Here is a 20,456-nt window from a genome sequence, read left to right on the forward strand (position 1 = left end):
TCAGCATCAAAATCTGTTTGCTTCCAACTCCTTTTATGTGTAGTGTTAATGCATGGGGGTTCCTGGGCCCGAGAGAACGAAACTTCTGCAATAATTGCCAATTGGCCACTATTTGTAAACATGTCTGACACCTTCCACTTAATGTGTCCGTTAAGTGCATCATTTGTTAACATCAGGTCTATTACAGAGCCTTTATTTTTTTTTTATAAGTATTTTTGGTACCACTATTAATGAGTGTGAGGTTGGTTTGGCTCAGAAATTCTAGAGCTCGGCGCCCACAATGTTTTGAACCCCTGCCACCCCATTAAGTAGACCATGCATTAAAGTCGCCTGCTATTATTATCGGCGCTTTACATCTGCTTTCAAGAGATAATTCTAGAAGGAAGTCAATGGACACGCTGGGACGGGCATAACAGCTTACGAAATATATTCCTCCTATTTGCGTCAATGTGAAACCATTCTTTGCTTCTCTGCAGCAAGATGTGAGTGATTGTCCGTTGTAGGACCACATTGCAGCTTTGACACTTATATCTGTGATCACTCAGTAAGCGACATCAATGTTTCTTTCTATTATGGTTTGTTGGGGCAGAGCTTGTGCTGCGGCGCAGTGATTTAAAATTAGCTGGAATATTCTAATTTTTTTCGTTGTCTTTGGGAACTCCAAGTATATACATAGGTCATGTCGTACGCAGAATTGAGTGTTTCCTTTTGTAAAGCAAGAAATTCGGCGTATAAGTGCATACTTTTGATACATGTCCCGAGCTTCTACAACGTGTGCAACGAGAGGACCTGTCGATAACACTGCAACATTTACGCGCCATGTGGCCGGGAAACAGGCGAGTACTCCCGGGGGCGACAGATCGACCACCCGATCTTTACTTTGCCTAATTTTAGGGCCGTCTTGGCATCTTGAGCACGCAAGCATATTAGGGCTATTTGAGTGCCGCTTCTTGTCTTCTGCATATTTTTGATATTTTCTGGCCCTATGTTCTGGAAACTGCACTCCTTTTGTAACGCGTCGCAAATTTCTTCGAGGGTGGTTACCTCGTCCAAATCCTTGCACATTATAGTGACATTGTGCGTTTTTGGCTGTATTACAGCCATTTCTCCAATCACACCCTCTAGAGCGCTCTTGAACGTGAGCATTTGCGCATTGTAAATATGCGAATCTGTAAGTGTACATTTCTAAACATAGAAATTATCATTATTTTTCTCACTTAACACTGAAAATGCTCAATTCTACTATTTTCAGCCCCCTCATGTTAAATATTGGTCAAATCCGCTAATACTTTTTGTGGTGAAATCCTCTGATAGAAACGAGTAACCCTCTAAAAAGAGGAACGTTTCGACAATCGGCACACCATGAACCTTCTCTATAAACATGTCTCGGAATGATGGCCACTGTTTATAGCCCCCATAAAATATATTTGTGTTGCATGCTGTCACTTTAAGGTGAATGCCTGAACTTGCCCCTTGAGCTTGTCTTTGTGGCAGCTCTTCTCTCAGTTGTGGAGTAAGTGCAATTTATTTTATTAGTTTTAATTGATCAGAGATCATGGCTTTTTCTGATATGAGTTGACAGATTCTACGATTGCGTCATATGCCGCTTCAGATTCAGAATTGTTCTGAATCGGTGACAATGAAAATTGAGTGCAGTAAAGTATCAGACTGTCACTTTCAGAAATAAATTTGGTGTATGAAATATCTTTCACCCTATTTTGTTTGTATCACTTTGCTTTGATGGTGTACTTCTACAGGTGTACACGGACTTTTTTCGTCTGAAATCACTTCTAAGTGAAAACTAGACTGTAAAAATTTCAAATATAAGTTCATATAGATGTACATATAATTCAACGAGAACTCTTTTAGTTGAATAAGAGTTCTGAATAAAATGATAAAACAATAATAAAACGTACGTGAAGCCGAAAACCGAAAACTCTTGTAGCTTAATAAGAGTTCTTCAAACGAAGTATGTACGTAAATTGCGCGTATTCAGTATTTAATTTAATTTAGGTTTAATGTTGTTTTTGTTATCAAAAAACAAGAGGTATTGCGGGATGTATGCCAAAGTGGACTATGAAGCGATATTTATGTATCGTAAGTGTGGTGAATTTCTATATTAACCCGCGAAATTTTTGTTGGTTTTGTTACAGCAGTAATTTATCCGCATCGTTCAAATTCCATCAATCAGCATAGGCTGATCGTGTGTCGTATGCAGAGAACGTTTATCATAGAGAAGGTTCGCGAATTAGATATCGTAAGTAGTACTCGGCAGAGATGAGGGAGTTTCACCACAGACAAATTTTAAGCGTGTTTCATCACAGCAGGGGACTCGAAAATACCAGAATTGAGCATTTTCACTGTTAAATGAGAAAAATAATGCTAATTTTAATGTAAAGAAATGTACGCCTACAGATTCGTTTATTTTCTATGCGCACCCGACTCGGCTTATAATTTATAGATGATCGGTATATATTAGGTATTAGCATATACTTACTATATAAGAATGTGTGTATGTATATTAAAATATACGTATGTGTTTCATAATGATTCCATAAAATCATTGAAAATATATAATAGAGTTTGTATTATTAACCAAATAATTAATATAGTTTAAGGTAAGCGGTCGCACATGTGCTCATATACATATATGTAATTATGTGTGCATGTAAACAAATACGACGGACCATACGCATAATGTTTGTAAATTTGTCTACATGCAACATATGTATGTAATTATGTACTCAATGCTACATGCGAAATCTCCGTTGACAGGGACAAACAATGGCAAAGCTCACGTTTTTTTCTTTCATGTGAAAAAGTAAATCTGTCCAAAACCGACGTCACGACAAACCGTCACAACATTGTGTTGTTGGTAGAAAATCCGAGCTGTGCCGAAAATTTTAGCGAACGATCGCCGATTGCCTTGCCGCTCTATTAGCTTTACAAACAAACTTGCGTAAATATGTATGTATGTATAGTATGAGCGTGCATACATTTCGACGTAGATTTTTTCCAGACACGGAAAATATTTTAAAATTGACAAATATAATAAATCGACAACAGCAATGTTGCCACTTTTCTCACTTCTTTCTGTGAAGAAATATCAGAAAGGTGCACAATTTATGATTTTTAGCGCAGGTATTTTTGCCGTCTGCACTTATGCTTACAGCTTTTATATAGGTATGTATAAATATTGTTACAAAAGTAGTATTAAGTTGTGTTTGTATTGCTATATGCATCCCTTATTATGAACAATAGCTGTAGGTATATGTAATAGCATTTTTCTTGTTGTAGACATCTGGCGCCGCAGCTGTCTGCTTGTCTACTTAAATAATTGCTGAGTCTGGCGCCGTCGGCTGTCTGCTTATCTAAACAATAGTCCCATCTGGCGAGACAGCTGTCTGCTTGTCAAACAATAGTTGCGTCTGGCGCCGTATAGCATTATGTTCTTATAATTTCCAGACGCAATATTCTAGAAGGACAGGTCGGCATCAGCGAGAAGTGCGTGGCTATATAAGCCGTGGCAGCGCCAACGTAATCAATCAGTGATAAGAGTAAACTGTTATAGTGTAGACGAGTTGTAAAATAAAGAGTTGTTGAATTGAATTAAACAGCTTTTGGTTTTATTTGTCAATCCAGAGATACGAACCTAACAAAGTAAACTAGCAAGCAGTAAATTCGTAACAATTGGTGTCAGAAGTGGGATTGTCAAATAATCCAAATTCAAGTTGGTTAAATTCGGAGAATTGAGAATTCTGCAATTAAAAAAGGAACTGGAGGAGCGTAATTTGCCGATAAGCGGGCAAAAGGCGGATCTGCAGGCACGATTACGTGAAGCAATGGAAGCGGATGGAATTAATGTGGACGAGTTCGAATTTGTTGGGCCAGAAACTTCTACAAAGGTAGAAGAAAAGGTAGAAGAACAACGAACATCATCAAGTGTATACATGAACTTGCTGTTAGTGGCTATTAAGCAAATAGAAAATCGTCTGGCACAGCAAATAGCTAAAAATACAGAAAATGCAGTGCCAACAGAAAATCGTCTGGCACAGCAAATAGCTGAAAATACATCACAGTTAGAGTCTCGCCTTACACAACAAATGACTGAAAATAATACGCAGTTAGAAAATCGTTTGGTACAACAGATTACGGAAAATACTACACAACTACAAAAACAAGTGCAAGAGAAATTTTCAAAATTTGAAGACGAATTAAGCACTTTAAAAAATGACGAAGAAAATTTAAAATCAGAAGTTCTTCAATTAAGTAATCGTGTGCGAGAACTGCAACTACATGACCCTGCACCATCAACAAATAATCAAAGATTGAAGGCACCCACATTCAATGGAAGTATTCCATTTCAAATTTTCAAACTTCAGTTTGAAAAGACAGCAATGGCTAATAACTGGAATGCAGCGGACAAAGTGGCGTCCTTATTTGTATCATTGAAAGGACCTGCGGCAGAAATCCTTCAGACTATTCCAGACTGTGAACGGGACAACTATGAGGCATTGATGAGTGCGATAGAAAGACGATATGGTAGTGAGCGCCGGAAACAAATATACCAGATCGAACTGCAAAATAGGGGTCAGAAGATGAACAAGTCATTGCAAGAGTTCGCAACTGAAATAGAACGACTGGCTCATTTGGCAAATGCAAATGCACCTGTGGATTACATTGAGAGGGTAAAAATTCAATGTTTCATAAATGGAACTCGTGATGTGGACACCAAACGCGCCACATATGCATTGCCAAAAAGAACGTTTGCTGAAACGGTTTCGCACGCCCTCACACAGGAAACAGCTTCCCTACTAAGTAAACCAGCACACAAACAGGAAGATGTTTCAACTGTGGAAAAGCGGGTTACTTTGCCCGAAATTGCAATATAAAAGTAAACCCATCAAAACGGAAACAACCAACAGATAACGAGGACGGAGCATCCACATCTCACAAGTCGTTAAACTAAAACGGAACAGTTCAAAGGGACGTGAGCTTTGTTGCCACAACTATTTGCCCCGCCATCTCGATATCACAAATAGGTCGCCATGACAACAATCTTACTATCAACGGCATCGTAAATGGACGACTGTCAACGGTTACTTTGGATTTAAACAAGCAAATGCTGTTTTGCCAGAACATGGAGATGCCTATAAACACCGGGTATGTGACCAACGTTGAAAGTAAAAGGGAGAGTGTTGATGATAATGAGAGTATTCCACCAAAATCTGAGGCAATTGTATGGGCTAAAGTGAATGGAGGAGGTGGAACTGAAGAATTGTGGATTGTGGAACCAACAAAAATAGATACACCCATATTGGTAGGAAGAACGCTTGTGAAAACTAGAGAAGACACCACCATTCCGGTCAGAGTAGTGAATGAATTCAACACGCCTATAAGTCTGAAGAAAGAAGCAGTAATTGGACAGTGCCAGAATATAAGTGCAATAGCACGATGCGAACGGTCACAACAGAAGCCTACTATTGAGCCACAGCAGATAAGTCCTAAACTCCTAAATAATTTGCTGAATGAGGTGCATGGAAATGAAAAATTAAAAGCAGAAAAACTATTAGAAAAATACGCATCCATATTTGCAAACGAAGGAAACAACACAGGAAGAACCGGCATTTTCAAACATCGCATTAATACTGGAGGCGCTAAACCAATCCGACAAACTCCGCGTAGGGTTCCACTAGCAAAACGGGAGGATGCTAACAAAATTATTGAAGACATGCACAAAAACGGTGTAATCGAACCTTCAATAAGTCCATGGAGCTCACCTATCGTCTTAGTTAAAAAGAAAGATGGTGGCACCCGTTTCTGCGTAGATTATAGGAAGTTGAATGATGTCACAAAGAAAGACAGTTATCCTCTACCGAGAATCGGCGATACATTAGACACCTTGTCTGGAGCGAAATGGTTTTCTACATTAGATCTACAAAGTGGATATTGGCAAGTCGAGATTGATGAACGTGACCGTGAAAAGACCGCTTTCAGTATGGGCGACGGGCTATGGGAATTCTCTGTGATGCCATTTGGGTTATGTAATGCGCCTGCAACGTTCGAGCGACTGATGGAACATGTGTTAAAAGGACTCAACTGGAAGACATGTTTGGTGTATCTTGATGACATTATCATCATGGAAAAAAGTTTTGATGATCATCTGAAAAATCTAGAGGAAGTCTTTCAGCGAATAGCATCAGCCGGATTACGCTTGAATCCCAAAAAGTGTTCATTATGGAATAAGCAGGTCACATATCTCGGACGTAAAGTGTCAACTGAGGGTATTCATACCGAGGAGGGAAAAATAAAAGCAGTTAAAGATTGGCCTCGACCCACCAACATACATGAACTCCGCAGCTTCCTTATGTACGTATTACCGCCGCTTTGTGCCTGGATTTGCGAAAGAGTAATTGGGTATTACAGCAGAGTGCTCGGGAAACCAGAGAAAAACTACTGTGTGACGCGAAAAGAACTACTAGCTGTGGTGGAATGTGTAAAACATTTCCACAAGTATTTGTATAGACAACGATTCTTGCTGAGGACTGATCATGCAGCATTAAAATGGTTATTGCAGTTTAAGAATTCGGAAGGCCAAATTGCACGATGGATCGAAAGATTACAGAAATACGACTTCGAAACGGAACATCGAAAGGGGATTCACCACAAAAATGCGGATACATTATCACGTCGCCCTTGTCTACTGGAATGTAAAATCAGAAGGAAAAGAAGGTATAATCGACGTGCGATTACTGAATATAGAACCTGAAGATGATTGGACTCCTCACCGCATCACAATCAATCAGCTGGAGGACCCTGATCTTGCAAAGCTGGTAATGGCCAAAGAAAATGGGGTACGACCACCAAAGAAACAAATAAGTAGCGAGAGTCCAACTGCAAAAGCATATTGGACCCAATGGAACAGCATAAACCTCGTTAATGGATACCTTCATCGTACCTGGGAAAGTGAAGATGGCAAACAGTCTCGTCTGCTGATCATAGTACCGAAGTCCATGATACCGAAAGTATTGAAAGAATATCACAATGGACCTAGTGGAGGGCACCTTGGAATTACAAATACTATAGAGAAGATTAAACAACGGTTCTACTGGATCGGTTGTCGAGATTCCATAGCAGAATGGATAAGTAATTGCGTAGAGTGCATGGCAGCTAAAGGTCCTAAAGCCAAAAGTCGCGGTAGGCTACAACAGTACAACGTGGGATCACTATTTGAACGAGTCGCAATGGATGTTGCAGGCCCGTTCCCAACCAGTACGGCCGGAAACAAATACCTACTGGTTGTCATGGACTATTTCAGTAAATGGCCAGAAGTATATCCCTTACCAAACCAAGAAGCGAAGACAGTAGCCGAGGCGTTTGTAGAAAATTGGATAGCAAGGTTCGGAGTGCCCGTCGAATTACACTCAGATCAAGGCAGGAATTTCGAATCTTCCATTTTCCAAGAAGTCTGTACATTATTGGGCATCCACAAGACACGGACAACAGCGTTACACCCACAATCAGATGGGATGGTAGAGAGATTCAACCGAACGCTCGAAGAACATCTGCGGAAAATCGTTGATAAAGATCAACGGAATTGGGACAAGTGCATCCAGATGTTCCTGCTGGCGTATCGTTCAGCGAAGCACGAGACAACTGGTTACATGCCAGCAAAGATTATTTTCGGATCTGATTTGCGACTCCCTGCTGATCTTAAGTTTGGAACGAATCCTACAGCTGTAAGAAATGATGGAGATTATTGTTCTGCCTTAAAAGAAGAAATGAATGAATTGCATTTAATGGTAAGACAGCATACGCATCTGATGAGCAATAAGATGAAGGACCGGTTCGATCAAGCGGCAAATTCAAAAGGTTTTGAAGAAGATGATCTGATCCTGTTGTACAATCCACTTCGAAAGAAAGGATTGTCCCCGAAACTGCAGACAGCCTGGGAAGGACCCTATATGGTGATGAAATGACTTAATGACGTGGTATACCGCATACAAAGAAATGGAAAAGCACGATGTAAAATGAAAGTAGTACATTTGGAGAGGCTCACCCCATTTGGTTCAAGAGGATTTGTGCCTAATCGGGACGATTAGGCTTTAGTGGAGGGCTGTGTTACAAAAGTAGTATTAAGTTGTATTTGTATTGCTAGATGCATCCCTTATTATGAACAATAGCTGTAGGTATATGGAATAGCATTTGTCTTGTTGTAGACATCTGGCGCCGCGGCTGTCTGCTTGTCGAAACAATAGACATCTGGTGCCGCAGCCGTCTGCTTGTCTACTTAAACAGATGCTGAGTCTGGCGCCACGGCTGTTTGCTTGTCTAAACAATAGCTGCATTTGGCGCCGTATAGCATTATGTTCTTGTAATTTCCAGACGCAATATTCTAGAAGAACACGTCGGCATCAGCGAGAAGTGCGTGGCTATATAAGCCGTTGCAGCGCCAACGTAATCAATCAGTGATAAGAGTAAACTGTTATAGTGTAGACGAGTTGTAAAATAAAGAGTTGTTGAATTGAATTAAACAGCTTTTGGTTTTATTTGTCAATCCAGAGATTCGAACCCAGTAAAGTAAAACTAGCAAGGAGTAAATTCGTAATAATACAAAAATAAAAATATATTTGTTTTCGTTTGGTACTCGGAAAAATAGGTTTCTAGACACCTCTAAGAAAGCCTCTCCAAGAATGAGTTCTTAATTGCAACGGGAAGGTTCTCCTTCTTACAGTTTTCTATTTTTTTCTTATTATCAGATAGAAAAATTCATATCTCGCTTCCAACTACTTGAAAAACTATCTTGTTCCTTAGATTTTGTAGGAAATTCAATGCTCTACAAAAAAGGTTTTTTCGTAAACCCAACCGTTTAAAAGATATTAACAGTTAAAGTTTGATTATTTTTGGGAAAATTTTTTATTTCTTATGAATTTTATAACTCAATGAAAAAAAAAATCATAATGAATGATGAAAGTCATAGTTTTGTAGGAAATTTATTGCTCTATAAAAACGGACTCTTATGATTTTTCGATTACACTCGCTTCAAGGGTCTTGTTTTCTTTTGAGGGGAGAGAGTAGCAGTGTATGTTTGCTGTTCTGTTTTCTTTTGTGCTGCCTGTGGCCTTCTCTCCTAATGACGGTCAGCTGTTTTATGTGGTTCTTCTTTGTTGGTAGTGTGCAGGCCTGGGATGTGGTGTCCAGGTGTTTTGTTGTGTCTTGTTATTAACGGGATCGTTTGTTTTTGTTATTTTAATGTATTTAGTTTCGCACCCCTTGTATTATCTTTTGTATCGCGCCCGTTTGTGCTGGTGGCTTGTTTGGTTTTACTTGTTAAACCGTTGGATAAATGTGTACACTGCACTTCAATACATTCTTATATATACATATATATACTTGCATGTATATGATATACTATATATTAATTTTATCGATCATGTACACATAAACCTACTGCAATTTTGTCACTAGTCACTTCTCCTTTGGGTTTTTTAATTTCTTCGATTTTTGTTTTTTGGTGTTATTTTGTTCCATTCTTCAAGCAAGCGCTCCAACGTTTCTCTACTAGTAATCTGGTGATTTCCTATATTATTTTCTAATAACGCCTATAAATCTTCTACCTCTTCTTCTTTACTGGCGTGGACACCGCTTACGCGATTACAGCCGAGCTAACAACTGCGCGCCAGTCGTTTCTTCTTTTCGCTACGTGGCGCCAATTGGATATTCCAAGCTAAGCCAGGTCCTGCTCCACTTGGTCCTTCCAACGGAGTGGAAGTCTTCCTCTTCATCTGCTTCCCCCGCCGTGTGCTGCATCGAACACTTTCAGAGCTGGAGTGTTTTCGTCCATCCGGACAACATGACCTAGCCAGCGTAGCCGCTGTCTTTTAATTCGCTGAACTATGCCAATGTCGTCGTATATCTCATACAACTCATCGATCCATCAAATGCGATATTCGCCGTAGCCAATGCGCAAAGGACCATAAATCTTTCGCAGAATCTTTCTCTCGAAAACTCGCAACGTCGTCTCATTCGTTGTTGTCATCGTCCAAGCCTGTGCACTATATAGCAGGACAGGAATTACGGGTGACTTATAGAGTTTGTTTTTTGTTCGTGGAGAGAGGACTTTACTTTTCAGTTGCCTACTCAGTCCGAAGAAGCACCTGTTGGCAAGAGTAATCCCGCGTTGGATTTCCAGGCTGACATTGTTGGTGGTATTAATGCTGGTTCTTAAATAGACGAAATTGTCTAAAACTTCAAAGTTATGCCTGTCAACAGTGATGTAAGAGTCAAGTCGCGAGTGCGACGACTGTTTGTTTGATGACGTCTTGGCCTCGTTCACTGCCAGACCCATTTTTTTTGCTTCCTTGTCCAGCCTAGAGAAAGCAATGATATCAATATCATCGGCATACGCCAGCAGCTATACACTCTTAAAAAAGATTGTACCTGCTCGATTAAGTTCTGCAGCTCGAATAATTTTCTCCACCCTATCGCACGATAGGGAGTCGCCTTGTCTGAAAGCTCGTTTGGTATCGAATGGCTCTGAGAGGTCCTTCCCGATTCTGACGGAGCTTTTTGTGTTGCTCAACGTCGGTTTACACAGCCATATTAGTTTTGCGGGGATACCAAATTCAGACATCGCGGCATAAAGGCAGCTCCTTTTCGTACTGTCGAAAGCAGCTTTGAAATCGACAAATAGGTGGTGAGTGTCGATTATTCTTTCACGGGTCTTTTCCACGATTTGACGCATGGTGAATATCTGGTCGGTTGTTGATTTACCAGGTCTGAAGCCACACTGATAAGGTCCAATCAGTTTGTTGACGGTGGGCTTTAATCTTTCACACAATACGCTCGATAGAACCTTATACGCGATGTTGAAGAGGCTTATCCCACGGTAGTTGGCGCAGATTGTGGGGTCTGCTTTTTTATGGATAGGGCATAGCACACTTAAATTCCATTCGTTGGGCATACTTTCGTCCGACCATATTTTGCAAAGAAGCTGATGCATGCACCTTATCAGCTCTTCGCCGCCGTGTTTGAATAGCTCGGCCGGCAAACCATCGGCCCCTGCCGCTTTGTTGTTTTTCAGGTGGGCAATTGCTATTCGAACTTCTTCACGGTGGTGGGGTGCAATAAAGCCATAAGGCAATAAAGCCATATTTTTTGGTAATAAAGCCATATGGCTTTATTTCCAATGGGAAAGAGAAATAAAGCCATACAAAAAATTTTACAAATGAGAAATAAAGCCATATCTTGTAATAGGCGAATATACAAATTCTTTTCGCGTAGAACTCCTTTTTGCATGGGGGGCCTTCGGCCGCGCTTCAAAAAAAAATAACTCTAGTCTGTCCAACACTGGGGTGTATCAAATTCTTTTCGCGTAGAACTCCTTTTTGCGTGGGCGGCCTTCGGCCGCGCTTCAAAAAAAATAACTCTAGTCGGTCCAACACTGGGGTGTATCAAATTCTTTTCGCGTAGAACTCCTTTTTGCGTGGGCGGCCTTCGGCCGCGCTTCAAAAAAAAATAACTCTAGTCGGTCCAACACTGGGGTGTATCAAATTTTTTCGCGTAGAACTCCGGGCGCCGCGCCCCGCTGGCCTCATCTTCGCGCTAATGCAGATATATTTATTTCCTGTATACTTACATGCGCGTTAATTGCCTAATATTAATTATTAGGAGTTGTTTGTATCCACATTGCGGAACAATACTGAAAGTGGCGTCCATCAAATAGGGCTGGTAATTTTTGTCTCACCAGCAACGCTAAACATTAACTGAATCCCCTAAGCCAAGAAAGAAACAAATTTGAAAGCGAAGTAAAGCCATATGGCTTAATTACCAATTGCAATTGGAAACAAAGCCATATAGGATTTATGGCTTTATTACCAAAATAATTACCAATATGGCTTTATTGCGTATGGCCTTATTGCACCCCACCCTTCATGGTCGGGCAATGGAACGTCTGTTCCATCGTCATCGATTGGGGAATCGAGTTCGCCTTTTCCTGGCGTTGCACGTTCACTGCCATTCAGCAAGCTGGAGAAGTGTTCCCTCCATAATTTAAGTATGCTGGGGCATCTGTGGCTAGATCACCCGTGGGGGTTCTACAAGAGGTTGCTCCGGTCTTGAAACCTTCTGTAAGCCGCCGCATTTTTTCGTCGAATTTTCGAGCATTATCCCTGTCGGCCAGCTTATCAAGCTGTTTGTACTCACGCATTTCGGCTTCTTTCTTCTTCTGTCTGCAAATGCGTCTCGCTTCCCTCTTCAACTCACGGTATCTATCCCATCCCACACGTGTTGTGGTCGATCGTAACGTTGCGAGGTAGGCAGCCTGTTTTCTCTCCGCTGCGACACGGCACTACTCGTCGTACCAGCTGTTCTTTTGCTTTTTTCGAAAACTAATGGTTTCGGTTGCAGCTGTACGTAAGGAGTTTGAAATGCTGTTCCACAGTTCCCTTATACCGAGTTGTTGACGAGTGCTCTTAGAGAGCAGGAGTGCAAGCTGAGAGGAAAATCGTTTGGCTATCTGTTGTGATTGCAGCTTCTCGACGGCGAACCTTCCGTGTGTTTGTTGACGTGCATTTTTTGCTGCACAGAGGCGGGTGCGACTCTTGGCTACAACAGATAGTGGTTCGAGTCGATATTAGGACCTCGGAGCGTACGCACGTCTACGTGCACTGGAAACGAGTCTTCCGTCTATCATAACATTTGTTGCGTCAAGCGACAAAATATATATTAATCCTAAAACTAAAATTAAGAAAAATGAATTATAAAAAATTATAAATATTGAATTATATTAGTATTGTATACTTACCCTAATAATGTTATATATACTTACCTTAATCTATTACTATAAGTTAACAAAATGAACTACTCACCTCTTTTTTACATACCTGTATACTTCCATTCCAACTGTTTTTTCCCGTTAGCTTTAAGATTTAGGCTAAGTGATCTAGTTGCTAAAATAAAGAAAGGTATTGTAATTAGACCGCAATCGAATCCGCACGCGTTTTCTTTCGTTCGCTAATTTTCGTCACAGTATCGTGAGTTTAAGTGCAGGCAATTGGTTATATTTTAATTCTAGTGATTTCACGTGTCCCGACTATTATTTTTTATCTCAAAAACTCTTGAGAAATTTCATGGCGCCCGAGCAGGGACATGAGCGTGATTAGAAAATTAAAATTACTACATACAATTATAATACAATATAAAATATTTTTTTTGAAACCAATTGCCAAATATCGTTTTCGGTTTTCGGATCTTCGGTTCTCACGGTTCTCACGGTTAAGTGAAGTGACAAGTTAAAAAAAAAAATATTATAAAAAGGATTAAGGATCCAACTATAAAAACATATATATGTACATATATGTACATACATATAGTTAAGGTATATTTGAAGTGCGTGCAGTGGAACCTATAATAAAAATAACAAAATATACATTTACATACATACATATAATATAAGTGCAGTGGAAATCTGTGGAAAAAAAAATATATATATATACATACAGTGTTAAATCGAGTGATAAAATACTTACCCGTATACTAACCTCAGCCTAAAAAATCATAAAAGAAGAAAAAGGAGAAAATTGTGGAGTGTGTGCATAATGTAAAGTGAAAAATTCACCAAAGCGAAGAATAAAGAATTAAAATAAAAGGTGGTACTAAGGTGCAAGGTGAATTATATATGCGAAACAGTGGTGGGCGCAAATAAAAGCTCAAAAGTTTTTGAAATACCAAAAAATAATATTATAAATACGTTACTGTTGAAAAAAAGGAAACAGTTTTATAAACTGTTTAAAGTGCCGCATAATTAAAAAACCGGTAAGCCGGCAAAGTGCCGGTAAAAAAGACAAACCGTTTCCACCGCTATCCGCAACTTTTTGGTGCTTGCTATTGGTGTTTTCTTGCTATCGTCACGTCGCTGCCTTCAATCTGCTGCTGTCGTCGCTCCGCTGCGGTTATAACTCCGCTGCTGTCATCACGTCGCTGCCTTCAATCTGCTGCTGCCGTCAATCTGTTGCTGCTGTCGTCACTCCGCTGCTGTCATCACGTCGCTGCCTTCAATCTGCTGCTGCCGTCAATCTGTTGCTGCTGCCATTACTCCGCTGCTGGTATAACTTCGTTGCTGCCGTCTATCCGCTGCTGCTTAAGTCATCGTAGGAATGAGCTGCCGCTGAATCCTGTGCCAGAGGGACGTAAGCGCCGGCAAACAGCCGACGCACCAGGTAACGAGTGCGAATTATTGAAAGTGGTGCAAACAAAAAACAATAATAATAAAACTGCAAACGTACACTTTCAGTTTTTGGTTCTCCCGTTTCACATTACACGCTTATTTATCGTTTTCTACACATATTATATATTATACATATACGTATTATATACATTAGACCTGTCCTTAAAATTCAAAATGTATTTTATGTTTACAGAATTGGTTATTTTTTTTCCTTTTTATGTAAAAATGTTTAAAAAAAAATTTGGGGACAATCGGATGATGGGAAGGCGCGGAAATGTTTTAAAATTAAAAATTTCCTTCCTATAGGAAAAAACAAGTTTTATGTATTCAAGTATCAATTTTTCTTTTAGTGTATTATTTTTCTCCAATTTTTTGCATTATATTAACTTAAAACTACTATTTAAAGGAAATATTTTTATTCATATCAATTTATTTAATACATCTAGAAATATTAAAACTTAAATTAATTCTGATTTTTTATAGGACTTATATTTTTTTTGTATTCTTCAACAACTTCTTCTTTATTTGTAAGAAAAGTATTGAAATCCTTTATAAATTTAATACCTCTTTCCGCTGTATCATTAGTAACAAGCAATTTGTGGCATATTGTGCGACCATTTTGGAATTCCTCGTTTGTTTCCCAAGACTCTGGATCCAAATACAAAAAGTTGGTTGACAACTTGTACTTCATAAAAAATGTTAAAGTTCTTTTGGATACAAATCCGCTTAGATCCGAATTGCCTAAGTAACTTAATTTTTTTATTTTGCGATTGTTTTGTAGTTTAATAGTAGGCTCTTCTGATTTTAAATTTTTTACCATTTTTTTCTTAACATCTACAGAAACATTGAAATCAAAGAAAGCCATTGCGACGTTTTCCTCTGACAAATACCACATGTGTTGTTGCATTTTTCTCAGCAATTCCGAAGAAATACTTGGGTTCACTTTTTCATAATTAATACATTCTTTTACAAAGTTTAAATCATGCAGGGGAGAGGTAATTGCATTAGAGCATTTGTACCAAGCTTTTATATATAAACGCACTAAAAAAACGCAAATCTGACTTAAGCCTTTTAATTCAGCTTTACTCAAGTGAAATTGATCACGAAAAAGAAATATTTTCAAGGAATATATTCCCTTTGTCATCCAACGTGCATGACTTGTAACTCCGGGTGTTTTAAATTTACCACCTTTGTCACCAAGAAATGTAAGTACTAGACGTAAAAATTCTTCGTAGTCAGCACGAACAAAAGTTTTTTGTAATTGTGAATGACAAAATTGTTTGATGTCATTGCAGATGCCATCACTTATATGAGATTTTATATCTTCACAGTCGAGCCCACTCTTAAATGATGAAGTGTCAATATTTGGCCAGGCTTTGGCAAATCTCTCGAAAATTGAGACTTCTGGCGCTTGAGTCACTTTGAAATGCAGGTCGAATACACTACGCAAGTATATTTCTAGAATGTGGTGACGGCATGGTAACGTCAACAAATTTCTTCCTAACATGCGTTGCAATTGAGCGCATGCTCCATTCATTGGACCAGTATTAGTGGACGTGGTGTCAAAAGACATGCCTTCTACGCGATCTAAAATATTCCATTTACTAAGTGTGTCAAAAACGGCTGTCACCAGTGTCAGATATAAGTTTTGGAGCGCCTAGAAATTTGGATTCGCCATTATAACTAACAAGCACTGCAATTCGCTCAACTTTTATTTTTCCAATTAGATCTCGCAATACTTTACCATCCCAGTGGACGACCATTGCTTGTGGATCACTTAGCTAGAATAGAATATTATTAGTATTTAAATAACCTATACGTATATTTTCAATCATGGTATACTTTGTCAATAAAACTCTCTTGAATCCTCTGTGTTTCTTTTCTGCGATGCTCTTCCCTCAGTCTATGGAGAGTAGAACGATTGACTACCAAGTCGCTAGTGCAATGGCCCAATGCTTCTGCAGTCGCCATCAGAATGTGCATCGCCTTTCCATCGCTTACTTTGGCGCTATCAAGTGCTGAAAGCAATCGCGGTGTGATAAAATGTTTTCTTCCCCTGTTAATACAAGTTGAAGCAGTTTGTTTTGTATTTTTTTTCACATTGGTTTCCGCTACTTCAGGCTCACTGTCACCAATATCTTCTTCATAGTCCATACCAAAATCGTCGTTGAGTTCGACTACACAATATCATTTTAAAATTGACCATTACCACTATAAATAAAATTAATTTCATTTGATAAACTTACGATTCACTTCCGACATTTGTTGATGTTTCCATTTTCTAGACATTTCTTTCTCAATGCGGTGATCTGCTCTGTTTTGTCGCCGATACAATACCATGTCAGCACCGGCCATGCTACCAGGGCGACCTTTTTGCCTTTGTAGAATCAAAAATTCTTTGTCTTCGCTAATACGCATGTTTTGTAAGGCATCTCTATGAGCAATGTCAAACAAATTATCCAATTTTGCAGAAAAGTCTTCAACAATTTTTTTCTGAGCATCAGATCTCTTATTTGGTACGGTTTTTTGAATCTTCTGCCATAATTTGTACACAGATTCTAATTTATCGACACACCTAGCTACATCTTTTGTCGGAATTCGAGCTTGTTGCCAAAATATTAATACAGCATTTATTGTTAATTTTGCACTTTCTCTCAATTGCCGATACACAAATCTAATGTTATAAAATAGTAATTGCAGTACTTGTTTGTTCGATGGTAGTTTAGCACCTGTTATCTGATGAGAAATTCTTCCAATTAGTTCAATATTCACAACATGTTCAGAACGTTGTCGTGTTTGTATATGTAATGTACTCGCAGTTGCTGGTAATTCACTCATTTTTTTTTATTAAATAATCACAATTTCGCACAAATTAACACAAATTAACACATCTGATTTCAAATGCCAAACAAACGAGAGTGACAATTATTGAAAAAAGAACACAGTCCATTTACTGTTTTATTTCGCTGCCCAAAAATACCGTTAACAAAGTCTGCAGTCGTTCGTTTTTTATTTTTGCAAATATTGCTGGTCCACAGTCCATTTACTGCTTTATTTCGCTGCCCAAAAATACCGTAACCAAAGTCTGCAGTCGTTCGTTTTTTATTTTTGCAAATATTGCTGGTTCATGTTGCAAAAATAAAGCAATCGGCAGTTACGACGATGGTGCGATAAAAAAAATATTATTTACCGTTTTTTCACTCGAAATAAGAACAAAATATTATTAAAATTATTCTTTATATCGTGCTAGTTGAGACATATTAAAGCATACATATTCATTTAATAAATACACTAAAAGAAAAATTGATATTTGAATACATAAAACTTGTTTTTTTCCTATAGGAAGGCAATTTTTAATTTTAAAACATTTCCGCGCCGTCTTCCCATCCGATTGTCCCCAAATTTTTTTTAAACATTTTTACATAAAAAGGAAAGAAATTAGCCCATTCTGTTAACTTAAAACAATATTTCAAAAATCTCCATATAACGTAGAACACCTCTAATATACATACTATATTGAAGTGAATGTGAAGGGATTTTGGGATTGCGGATTTGCCTACATTAAGGTGCGACCTTTTTGTAAATCGCATAATTTTAAAATTTTAATTCGGTCGGTTTTTTTCGCATATTATCTCGTGTTTTCACAAATTTGATTCTTGGACAATATTTTTTCGCGTTAAATTTTCGACTGTGCAAGTGCTCATTTTGCATAACTCATCGGTTTGGCTTTCGTATACTTGGGAATCGATATTATTTTTTCTCGTTTTCGCAACCGATTCCAAATATATCTGTTGCCAAACTTTATTGCTATTGGTTTGGCTTTCGTATATTTGGGAATCGATATATATATTTTTTTTTCGTTTTCGGTATCGATTCTTAATATATCTGTTGCCAACCGTTGTAGTTTTTTGTTTTTTCGGAAATTTAAATTAAACAAGCAAAATGAGCAAGCCAAGGCCAACTATCGCCAACCTCTCTCCAAGTAAGGAGTTAATTGACTTAAAGTCATTAAAGCGTCAAAGGACGGTGGCAAAAAATAGTATTTTGCGAATAAAGACGGGCCTTTTAGAAAAAACCATGTCGTTAGATCCAATTGAATTGGAATGTCGGCTCGACATATTAAATTCACATAGCGAAAAGCTAATGAAATGCCAATCTAAAATTGAAGAGATTGATGAAGACGACATGGCCCGAGGGGAGTTAGAGGACATAATTGTTGAAACGAAATCAATAACTAAAAATATTTTAGCCCAAAACCGAACGTCAATTGCCGAAACATCTTTTGTAGCTTCTCACAGCTCAAGACTCCCTAAAATGAATTTGCCGAAATTCAAGGGAGAATATTCAGAAATTAAAAATTTTATGAGTTTGTTTGAGAGCTTGGTTCATAATGATCCAAATATCCCAGATATTGAAAAATTTAACCATCTGGTTAATTGTCTATCTGGGGAGGCTCTAGGCACGGTAAAAGCGTTTCAAATGTCGGATGAAAACTATCCGAAGGCGTTGGCAAGTCTCAAAAAAGTTTACGATAATAAGTGCTTGATATTTTTCAATACAATATCTAAACTTTTTGAGCTGCCAACCATCCCAAAGCCATCCGCGCCTTCATTGCGATCAATGATTGATGAAGTGTCTGCCGTTTATGACTCTTTGCTATCTCTGGGCGATGAGAAGCAAATAACAAACGCCATTATAATACATATAGTTATGACAAAGGTTGACTCTGCCACCCGATCCAAGTGGGAAGACCAACTTGACTACGATCACTTACCATTATGGAAGGATTGCGAAGCAACTTTAAATAGAAGGTTTCAGCAGTTAGCGGCGGAAGGAGCATGTTGTTCGAGGACGAAATCCGGAGCCACAACCAGCATGAGCCACATGAAGCAGCCACACATGGACAGGACTAAATCAGCTTTAGTTGCTGCAGAGGCAAAGCAGCCAACTTGTCAAAAATGCAAGTCAAAGGAACATCCGTTAACTGCCTGCCCCACTTTCAAGGCGCTTCCGGTACAACAGAGGTTTGAGTTTGTGAAATCGGTGCCCTTATGCATAAATTGCTTGCGTAAGGGGCATACTGTGTCCAAGTGTAGAGCGGATCGATGTCGTGTATGCAATCGATCGCTACACCAGTACCCGATTTCCTTCCCCGCTGCATCTCATCCGCAACCATCAACTACACATGCCATGCATACAGCGAGTATTCCGGATCGGGTAATGTTGGTTGTTATTCAAGTGAGGACCAGTTACGGTGAATACCTGCCTGCGAGAGCGTTACTGGACTCAGGCTCCCAAGTCAACTTTATGACGGAGGACTTGGCACAACAGTTGCGGATTCGTCGCCAACACCAAACGTTGAATATAATAGGAATTGGAAATTCCAACACGAAAGTGGGGACAAAACTAAGCGCGTTTGTTAAGTCGCGGGTAAATAATTACGAATTTTCGGTGGAATTCTGGATAATGCGTTGCATTTCGGCTAACCATCCAGACCATAACATAAATGTTAATGGCTGGAAAATTCCGCACAATATTAAATTGGCGGATCCAGAATTCCATAAATCAAAAAAGATTGATATCTTATTGTGTGCAGAAACCTTTTTCGATTTGTTGGCGGTTGGCCAAAATAAAAGTGGCCCTAATCAACCAACGCTACAGAAAACCCTTTTAGGGTGGGTTGTGTCTGGCAAATATGCCAGCAATCTAAGTCCTCCTCCTTCTGCAACTAGCACATTATGCCAATCTGAAGATGACTTAACGTCAATAAATTCGGTAGTCTAAAAATTTTGGGCGTTAGAAGAACTACCTTCAGAATCAAATGGCATCAAATTCACACCAGAGCAAAAAGAGTGTGAAAAATTTTTCGTGAAAACAACTCAAGTATTGCCTTCAGGACGGCTTCAAGTCAGAATGCCATTTAAAGCTGACCGTAAGTTACTCGGTCACTCTTATGAAACCGCAGTTCGGCGGTTTCAGGCCCTGGAGAGAAGAACGTTGAAAGATCCAGAACTTCGTAAAATGTATCTGGACTTTATGAATGAATACAGAGCGCTGGGTCACATGAGCCCAACGAACAATAAGATCCCGAGTGAGCCACACTACTTCATTCCGCATCAATGCGTTTTAAGGCCCGAGAGCACAACAACCAAATTACGTGTTGTATTTGATGCTTCGAGTCGATCTTCAACTCAAATAGCGTTGAATGAACTTTTGATGGTAGGTCCAA

The 20,456-nt window shown here is 39.1% G+C and overlaps 1 protein-coding gene across 2 annotated transcripts; it reads right to left on the bottom strand.

The window, feature by feature from the left end:
- Positions 1 to 11,658: 11,658 nt before the first annotated feature.
- Positions 11,659 to 17,513, bottom strand: LOC125779133 (uncharacterized). Of its 2 annotated transcripts, none has more exons than XM_049459748.1 (2): positions 16,474 to 17,513; positions 11,659 to 16,404 (listed from the first exon to the last, which is right to left on the bottom strand). In XM_049459748.1, the coding sequence occupies exon 2, from the start codon at positions 15,798 to 15,800 to the stop codon at positions 14,691 to 14,693; it is 1,110 nt and encodes a 369-aa protein (XP_049315705.1). In that variant the 5' UTR covers positions 15,801 to 16,404; positions 16,474 to 17,513; the 3' UTR covers positions 11,659 to 14,690. Both variants share the same exon structure in this region, with proteins under 2 accessions (XP_049315705.1, XP_049315706.1).
- Between the last annotated feature and the right edge of the window lie 2,943 nt (positions 17,514 to 20,456).

The sequence above is a fragment of the Bactrocera dorsalis genome, chromosome 6 (assembly GCF_023373825.1).
Source record: "Bactrocera dorsalis isolate Fly_Bdor chromosome 6, ASM2337382v1, whole genome shotgun sequence".
Classification (NCBI taxonomy): Eukaryota; Metazoa; Arthropoda; class Insecta; order Diptera; family Tephritidae; genus Bactrocera; species Bactrocera dorsalis.